We start from the raw sequence: 9,689 nt of genomic DNA on the forward strand, positions 1-9,689 counted from the left end.
CCCTCTGATTCTATCGTAAACTTTATCAAAGTCCATATTTATCAATACAAATTCAAATTTCAAGGAAAAACCATGATCATTAGTTTATTATAAATATGGTGTAATTTTCATCATTAGTGCATATAGTGCTCAAGATGATATACCTATGTACTTGAATTAAGCTCGAAGTGAACACCATCTTTTTCTTTCAAAATAATGACCAATTTGTATCCAATCTTATAAGATCTATGCAAGCTTTGCAAAACACTTACCTTTCATGCTTGACCCACACCTTTTTCGAATTCAAAACACTTTGCCTTTCTTATGTGAGGTGTTTTACATCTAACAAGTAAGAAAGTAAGCATTGCAATGCATAGTTTTTCTAGAAGAAAAAGTTAACTTGTCTTTCCTTAAGCTAGCATGATTTATTTTATGCACGTGGAATTTTTTATGCTCATGATTACTACAAAAAGCAAAGGTTCACAATGTTAGAAACTCAATATGACTTGTTGCTACAAAAACACAATGGTTGGAATGTCATACTCATATGAAAAACTAGCAATTTAGGTCTAAAGGCAATACAAAAGGTGAAAAATGAAGTTTGTGTTGCCAAGATCAAGGACTATTTATAGACAGAGGCATGGGAGAATTACCCTTCAAAAGATGCATGAGGGTTGTGATACTACTTTTTTGTTTCTTTAAAGTGATGATTAAGTTGCATGTAAATATATATTTCAACTATTCCCATGTTAATGTTTCATCAACATTGCTGATTGATAGTTCAACTTGACTTTTGGCCTTAAGTGAGAAACTTTAACATGTCATCCCTCCAAACTTTTTGAAGGCAAGATATTACGTCCTATCACTTCTTAACACTCCAAGCAAACAAGAGAGACACCTAAGTGTGAAGTTGATTGATAAAGAAGGTATGCTTGGGAACACTCCATGATGGATTGCAAACATTGCAACTACCAATGCAAGGTAGCTAATGATTTGTGTGCATACACACATTTTGTGTGTGTGTGTGTGTGTGTGTGTGTGTGTGTGTGTGTGACATGAGAGAGCTTTAAATTTGATGCCTCACTTTGGGCTTCAATTGAAAGTTCATGACACTTCAAATAGTTTTTGTATGCATAATAAATTGAAACTCCAAAAAAATATCAAATCATTGTTGTCAAGTATAAAGAATGTCAATAATGCAACTTTTACATTGTGCAGACATCCGATTAACTATACACACTCTAAATAAACGTGTGTGAGTGTTTAGTTCTACATCCTCAACTACTTTTCATGTTTTTGATTGATTGATTGATTGAGAGAGAGAGAGAGAGAGAGAGAGAGAGAGAGAGAGAGAGTGTGTGTGTGTGTGTGTGTGTGTGTGTGTGTGTGAGGGAGAGGAGAGAATTTTTATTCACATGTAGGAGAAATTCTTTTTCGCTACGGCAAGGATGGGGGAATTCATTGTGATCTCTCCCACCAAGATGCACACCACACATTGTCAACCTCGAAATTTAGTTCACTTCTGCTTGGACTCGATTGAATGTTCAGAAGTCTAGCAAGGCTACAACAAGGATGGGGGAATTCATTGTGATCTCTCCCACCAAGATGCGCACCACACATTGACAACCTCGAAATTTAGTTCACTTTTGCTTGGACTCGATTGGATGTTCAAAAGTCTAGCAAGTCAAGTGAGCCTGGAATTTCAAAAGGGAACAAGTTGAACAATGTGCCAAGCGAGGGTTGCTTAACTTGCAAGACTTGGAGAGTCACTTCATGCCTTGCCACGACTTCTTGCAAGACTCGCAAGTCGGTTCATGGCACGACATGGCATGACACTACCCTAAGACTCCTCGATTTATGCAAGCTATGGTGATTGAGGTGGGGCCTTGGGGGAAGGATGAGAGAGACCTTTGACCTTTGTATTTGGATGTATAGGAAATTCAAGAGAATATATCATTTGTCACGTAGCTGCATGCACGTAATGCATTGCATGCTTTGATGGAGATGCTAGAGGCCCGCTGGTTGACAATAAAGGCGATACTATGGTGTTATTAAATCTCATATTTCAGGATTGTCAAAACTACTATATCATATTTCAGGATTGTCAAAGTCGAGGGCATAAACCACGTAGACAAAAGGGTGAGCTCCCTGTCTCGTGCATGAACAGTAACTCTGAAAAGAGAGAGAGAGATATATACAGAGAAACATATATATATATATATAGTAGACAGAGAGAGAGAGAGAGCGCTGCATCACACATGCTAACATGGATTTACGTGGGCAAAAGAAGAGATTAACCATTAATCTAGCAGTTGATCATGCAGTAATTTGCGAGTAAGCTCATACACGAGGATTATTTATCGTATAATTACCCATAATTAGCGACACCACAATCAGATACACAGATAATATAGCACCCCACATCACCCTCATCATCATACTTTATGACTAATCTCAAAGTTTAGTTCAATAGCATTCGATCGTCATGCAGCTGATAGATGGGTCGCCATACAAGTGGGCTGCTCACACCCCAGCCTCTGTCCACATCACTTGCAATATTTCCCTGCACTAGATCAGCTGGATCTCAGGATATATCACACTACAATAAAAATGATGAATAGCGTCTCTGCACCAAACCCACAATATCAGATCTTTACATCTCCTTTCCTGAAGAAGGCATTTTCCTCACTCTCACTTTGTATCTTACCCTTTGTATATTTCCTGAGTGTATGTCATGCGTTGACTTGCAGACTAAAGGACACAGAGAACATACAAAGAGCAGCCAACAGGTGTGAAACCAAACTCACTGTCAAGTAGGGCAAGGAAGTCAATGCACATCGGCTGGGCCCATGAATTAGGATTGATGTTGACCATACATGAGCAATTCTTAATTATACAGTAGTAAATCACTGTTTATGCCAAGGTCCATCTTATCCCATACACAAGAAGTTTTGAATATTTTCCACATTGTGGGAAGAGGGGCTTCTTTCCCCTGTTTTATCCTACGGTGTTATGAGTGTCCTTTTGGGCCACCTGGGAGGCATCATAGACCTAGCTAGGTGCACTTGGGAGCACCGGGCTACTGGCCCCAGGCACCACATACCTAGCTAGGTGCGGTTGGGGGGCCCGTACTGGTATCAGTACCGGCCCCCCAACCGCACCTAGCTAGGTGTGCGTACTGGTACTGCTCCCAACCGCACCTAGCTAGATATGCGGTGCTTCCCGAGCCGAAGCCCACAATGTTGTTATAATACACAATGTGGGTCCATAATAAAGGTGCTCCCACATGAAATGAAATTTGGGTTTTATTATTTTTAAGTATCTAAAGTTATGTGTATAAAAGAGCTGGTAAGCTTGATGTAACCGTTTCTTTTAGTGTGATCAGCCCATGCAAGTCACTCATCAAGATGCCAAGTCAAGCTTGATCACACACGCTAGATATTATAGTATCATTTGGATGCAGACATATGACCAGAGCATCCAAAGAGACATCTGCACCACGTAAATTATGTTGATTGTTGCTCAAAATCATATCCTCAAGAATACATTTGCCCATAATTTAATTTGCTGTCCTGCAGCTGGCTGCTGGTCCTTGAACCAGCACAAAAGTTTCATCTTTCCTTTCTCCTACTCATCATGATACAACCATCTCATCATTCCTCCCCCCTACTGTCAGTTAAATTCTTCTGCACTCTGCTCCTCTGCCAACTTGTACTCCCATTTGATTCAACTTCTTCTCAATCACCTGCAGTCTCTGTGCTTTACAACCTCTCATCTACCTTCAGTTTCCCCTGTAGATTTCCTCCATCCTCAGCTGACACCAATACCACTTCCCTGTTCGATCCGATTCTTGTAAGCAAAGCAAGTAGCTATGCATGGGGCTTCACATACAGTCCTGATGATGATTTACCCGTCTGCTCCTTGTCCATTGTGTGTTACAACTGCAAGCATTATTACCCAGTGTGGAGCACATGCTGTGATCAATCTGGTTCTGTCTATTCCGAGGCAGCCATGGTCAAGCTTAGTGGCAACAGAAATCTTCAAATGCTTGATGACAGAGGTTCTATTCTTTGGTCTGCAAACACTAAAGATATCACAAGTATTGAGCTGCTGGAAACGGGAAACCTCGTGTTGCTGGACAGCAGGAACTCCATTGTGTGGCAGAGCTTTCATCACCCAAGCAACATCCTCATACCGGGACAGATACTCACCCCTGGTATGGGCTTGATAGCCGGAGATTATTCAGCTGTTATGGAAGCTGGAGGCCTGGTGCTTTATGTCAATGCCCCTGATCTTCTGCCCTACTTGGTGCTCAACGCATCTTGGGGATTGTCTTCTATCTATGATGTCTTAAACCCAGTTTGCAAAAGCTTGAGTTTAGTCTATGCTGCCGATGGAAGTACACTCATGATGGAAATGGACCTGACAACCATGTCATCTGCAGCTGCTGCACAGTGTGATGCTAATGCTGGCAGCCCTCCTTCAACAGGAAGCAACATCCAGAAGTTCAATCTGTCAGTGACAAGCTGGACGAATTCCACAGGGTTTAGGTACCTGAAGCTGGATCCTAAGAATGGGGGGTTGGAGACCTTTATTAATAGTGATCTTGACTTCTCTTGGTTTAATCAAGGGAATGATGTTGGTGGGAGAGGGTTTTGCAGCCTCCCGAACCATTGTGGGGAGTTCGGAATATGTGATCCCGGTGGACAATGCAGGTGTCCAAACCCATTAACTAATCAATCGAGTGATTACATGTTTTCTTTGGATTACAGTGCCGAGACGCCAGAAGCTGATAATTGCCCAATTGTTCCAGGTGCCAATTGCACGCAGACCAACTCAACCAACTACAAGCTACTGAAGCTTCAAGATTTGGATTACTTCCCTCATCGTTACATGTCTTCAGCCCATAACTCTAGCCTGAAGGATTGTATAGATGCATGCTTGCAGAACTGTACTTGTCTGACTGCCTTCTACAACAATCTATCCCAAGCCTGCCACCATTACAGTAAGACTTTATCCATGCAGAGGACAACATATGGTGGAGATTTCTTAGTCTTTATCAAGATCTTGCCAGCACAACCGGCTAGTTCTTCACACAGGCTGAATTTCATTGCCATTGCTATCATCTTTGGGACTAGTCTGCTGGTCTGCTGTGTGATATTCTTATGGGTACACCGCATGTACGACAATAGAGATTATCGTGAGGGTGAAGATGATCCCATAAGGATAAGACGGACTGAAGAAGATGTGTTTCTGGGGAGTTTGGCAGGCCTTCCACCAAGGTACTCCGTGAAACAGCTACAGCAGATAACCAATGGTTTCACTGTGAAGCTCGGAGGAGGAGGATTTGGGTCTGTGTATCAGGGGGTTCTCTCTGATGGAAGCAAGATAGCTGTTAAGAAACTCGAGGGAACAAGGCAAGGAGACAAGGAATTCCGAGCTGAGGTGGCAGCCCTTGCAGGCCTCAGCCATGTGAATTTGGTGAGGCTGAGAGGCTTCTGTGCAGAAGGCTCTCACCGCATGCTCGTGTACGAGCACATGACCAATAGATCTCTGGATAGATGGCTGAGCAGAGCCAGCGAAGGGCATCTGGCACCCCTGCTGGATTGGCCAACGCGGTTCCGAATAGCGCTGGGTGCCGCACGTGGCCTGGCGTTCCTGCATGGCGAGTCCAGGGAGAGGATCTTCCATCTAGACATAAAGCCACAGAACATACTGCTGGATGAAAGATTCGAGGCCAAGCTGGCAGACTTCGGGCTGTCGAAGCAGATGGACAGGGCAAGAAGCCGGACGGAGACGTCAATGAGGGGGACGCCGGGGTATCTGGCACCCGAGTGGCTACTGCAAGGGGCGGTGTCGGACAAGAGTGATGTGTATAGCTTCGGGATGGTGCTGCTGGAGCTGGTAAGCGGGCGGAGGAATGTGGACTATGGGGCAGAGGACGAGGGGAGGTGGTTCTGGCCGGCGTGGGCAGCAAGGGAGGGAGCAGAGGGGAGGTGGGGGGAAGTGGGGGCAGAGGCAATCGGGGGGCCACCAGCGACCCGTAAGGCAGCTGCTGCAAAGTTCGGCATTCGCGTGGCAAATGGGGCATTGGCCGCCACCGATGGTGGTGCATCAGAGAACCCTGCTTCTCACTGCATGGCACTGGCGATCTACAGCACATCAGAGAAGGGCAGCCGCGGTGCTGCGAAACCCACGGGTGCACTGCTGATCCGCAGCGTGTCGGAGAATTCCAACCGCACCACTGCACACCGCAGGGCAGCAGCCATCAGAGGTGCATCGGAGAACCCCAACCGTGGCCTGGGTGTGCTGGTGGCCGTTGACAGTGCGTCAGAGAATTCCAACAGCAGCGCTGCACAGGTCATGTTGGCGGCTGCAAACATCAGTGCATCAGAGAATGCCGACTGCGGTGGCGCGGTGCACCACATGGAAGCGGCGATGCAGGCAGTGGCGATGGACGGGGAGGCTGCTGGCATCGACCTATCAGAGAATCCTGCTCATCGGATGGTGCAGGCAATCGGCGGCGGCGGCGGCGGCACGGCAGCAGCGCTGGGCAATCCTGCTGCCTGTGAGGCTGCGGTCCGCACCGCCAAGGTGGCCTTCTGGTGCCTGCAGGAGGAGCCCAAGGCGCGGCCCACCATGACGGCCGTGCTTCTGATGCTGGAGGGACACGTGGAGGTGACAAACCCCCCTCTCGCCATGCGGGGCGCCCTAGAGGCCCAAGCGCGCCTTCTGGCAGGCTTCCACCCGGACAACTCCTCCCCTACAAATTCCTCCTCCTCTCAGAATAGTATCCCCGACCCCGATCTCGCGCTCTCGTCTTGCTTCCCTCGTCATGGATTCAGCTTCAACCCTCTAGAGGACTCCCCCGCCCCTTGCCTCAAACCTGCTCTCAGCATATAGGCGTAATCCCCCACGCATGTGAATTGTAACATATTCCCCAGGAATTGTAACATACTTCATTCTGTGCATATGTGAATTGTAACATCCTTCAGCACCCACAAGAAGGAGCATATGTTTCAATTTTGTGACTTACTCTAATGCCCAACAAAGAGCTACTTCGCTACCGAATTCTAAATGGAGGCCTAGCGTCTTCTAACTAATTATCTTGAGCACAACATGAAACTCAAACCATTACCTCAAGTGAATCTCAAACCACTACATCATTGCTAAGTCCACTGCCGATGGGCATTGACCCCAAGAAACTTGTAGCTACAAACAATCTTTATTCCTAATCTCATTCTATTATCAAATCTTATGATCCAACTATTTACACTTGAAGCTACTCCCATATTAATGGTTCATAGCCATTTGGAAATTTCCTATGAACAATGCCAAGATTATCGGCTCTAACAAACCAATTAGCACCACTCTAGAGCATAACATGTGAGCTTCACTTTCTTCATCAACAATCATAAGAGCTTCCTCCACATGGGTTAGAGGACTTCATCCAAATATATAGAGCTTAGAAACGTGGATATATATGATGTCTAAGCCCATTGAAGAAGACTCAACAACACAACATACAACACTTACTATGCAATCACATCTACCCATTCTAAATTATATGAAATGTGACATAGTACATTATGGCCACAAATTCTTGGTCTTGCCCAAAAAGCATGACATAGGCATAACATGTTTATAAATGAGCCAAATTCATTAAGATTAATAAGGAATAGGTGCTATGTGTCTAGGTTGGTGCTTCACACTTGTGTTACAAACAATCAGGGCAATTCACGCCTTAAGCCACACTTCATGCAGCAAGAGTAGGCACAAGTGTTGTTAAGAATATATGTTCCACATGTAGTCTTCTTATTCTAAATTTTACGCTGCATGTACAAACATTGTGCTTCACACATCATGTTTTATCTCTCATCTGCTAGGGTAAAGGCCAATGTGCTTGGCCGCCCATCTCACTTACTCACCCTAGCTATATATGTGTACACTTATTCTTTATGTCTTAAGTGATAAGATAATAAGGTGTTGCTCACAAGAGAACTATTGTTGCACTATACACACACACACACACACACACACACACACACACACACACACACACACACACACACACACACACACACACACACTCTCTCTCTCTCTCTCTCTCTCTCTCTCTCTCTCTCTCTCTCTCTCTCTCTCTCTCTCTCTCTCTCTCTCTCTCTCTCTCTCTCTCTCTCTCTCTCTCTCTCTCTCTCTCTCTCTCTCTCTCTCTCTCTCTCTCTCAGCTAGTGGAGGTTCTAGTGTGGTAGACTATGCAATGGTACGCATGAATGATTTATGCATGATTTGAGAGTTCTAGTTAGGTGGAAAATATCCAGAATCAAATCGTATAGCTTTGGGCTTGACACTTGATATTTGCCACCATGTAGGACATGTAGGGGACACAGTAGATACTGGTGCTTCCATATTGATGTAGACAAGAAACAAGCATATACTAGTCACCTAGATAGTCTTATGAGCAATCTTACTAGGAGCACATGGGCTGATCTGAGAGATGCAATGTTAAATATAGCTATAGAGGTTTTTGGGAAACCAAAGAGTAGTCACAAAAATGTCAAAGGATTGCCATGCAAGAAATGGTTTGATGATGAATGTAAAGCTGCACATAGAAAGCTTAAAATCCTCCCTAAGGGACAAGAATGAAGTGAGGCGGAAAAATGATATAATACACTCATACGTAAAAAGTGATGACGATATGTAGTGGCCAAAGATTGGAGGCAACCCTCAACAAGATGGCTAATGGAAAAACATGTGATACTTTGCAGTTGAATGTGGAGATGTTGAAATGGACAATAAAAAAGACGAGACTGTTTATGTTGCATGTGATACATCATGCTTTTGCATATGGTTTTCTCCAAAAATGGCAAGAGAATTGGATACAACCATTGTATAAGGGAGGAGATTGCAATTTTCTCACAAACTACCATACGATTATGGTCAGTTCAACCATGGCAAAGCTATTCAGCACTATCCTAGAAACACAATTGAGTAAATGGGCAGAAAGCAATAACAAACAAGCTTATGGACAAGCAGGTTTTTGCCCTTGTCATAACACCATAGACCATATAGTTACTTTACATGTGCTTATGGATGAGAGTCGGCTTGAGGAAGCAACCTTGTATTGTTGTTTTGTGGATTTTAAGAAGGCTTTTGACGCCGTACCAAGAGTTGTCTTATGGCATCGAATGCAAGAATTAGGGGTCCCAAATGATCTATGCATGGGAATTTACACAATATATCAACAAGTGGTGTGCTGCCTCAGAGGTCGCAATGGGCTCTCACAAGTATTTGAGAGTAATATGGGAGTCAAACAAGGTTTCCCACTCTCCCCTACATTATTTGGTTTATGCATTGATAAGCTAGAGGAAATACTTCTCACGGCTATGAATGAAGAGGAAGCCAAAAGCTCGCATATTGGTATGTTTGCCATCTTGCTCCTGCTTTATGCAAATGATGTGGTCTTCTTTGCATATACTGGGGAATGTATGCAGCAATTCATGGGGATTCTTGAACGGTTTTGTCAAGATAGTGGTTTAACAGTGAATGTATCAAAAACAAAGCTAATGGCTGTGCACACCAAGCAATCAAAGACCCCACCAAAAGTACATTATGTGGGATAGTATATAGAGGTAGTATCTACTTTCAAATACTTGGGGATTGAGATACATGTAGACCACAGATGGCATACATGTGTGGAGCGACGATTA

At 44.3% G+C, this 9,689-nt stretch overlaps 1 protein-coding gene across 1 annotated transcript; it reads left to right on the forward strand.

Annotated features, from left to right (window-relative positions):
- Window positions 1-3,455: 3,455 nt before the first annotated feature.
- Window positions 3,456-7,513, forward strand: LOC148019800 (G-type lectin S-receptor-like serine/threonine-protein kinase SD2-5). The gene has a single exon (XM_087699973.1). The coding sequence runs from the start codon at window positions 3,616-3,618 to the stop codon at window positions 6,880-6,882; it is 3,267 nt and encodes a 1,088-aa protein (XP_087556099.1). The 5' UTR covers window positions 3,456-3,615; the 3' UTR covers window positions 6,883-7,513.
- The last annotated feature ends 2,176 nt before the right edge of the window (window positions 7,514-9,689 follow it).

This window comes from Lygodium microphyllum, chromosome 19 (assembly GCF_053477565.2).
Source record: "Lygodium microphyllum isolate KBCC chromosome 19, Lygodium_microphyllum_v1.1.10, whole genome shotgun sequence".
Taxonomy (NCBI): Eukaryota; Viridiplantae; Streptophyta; class Polypodiopsida; order Schizaeales; family Lygodiaceae; genus Lygodium; species Lygodium microphyllum.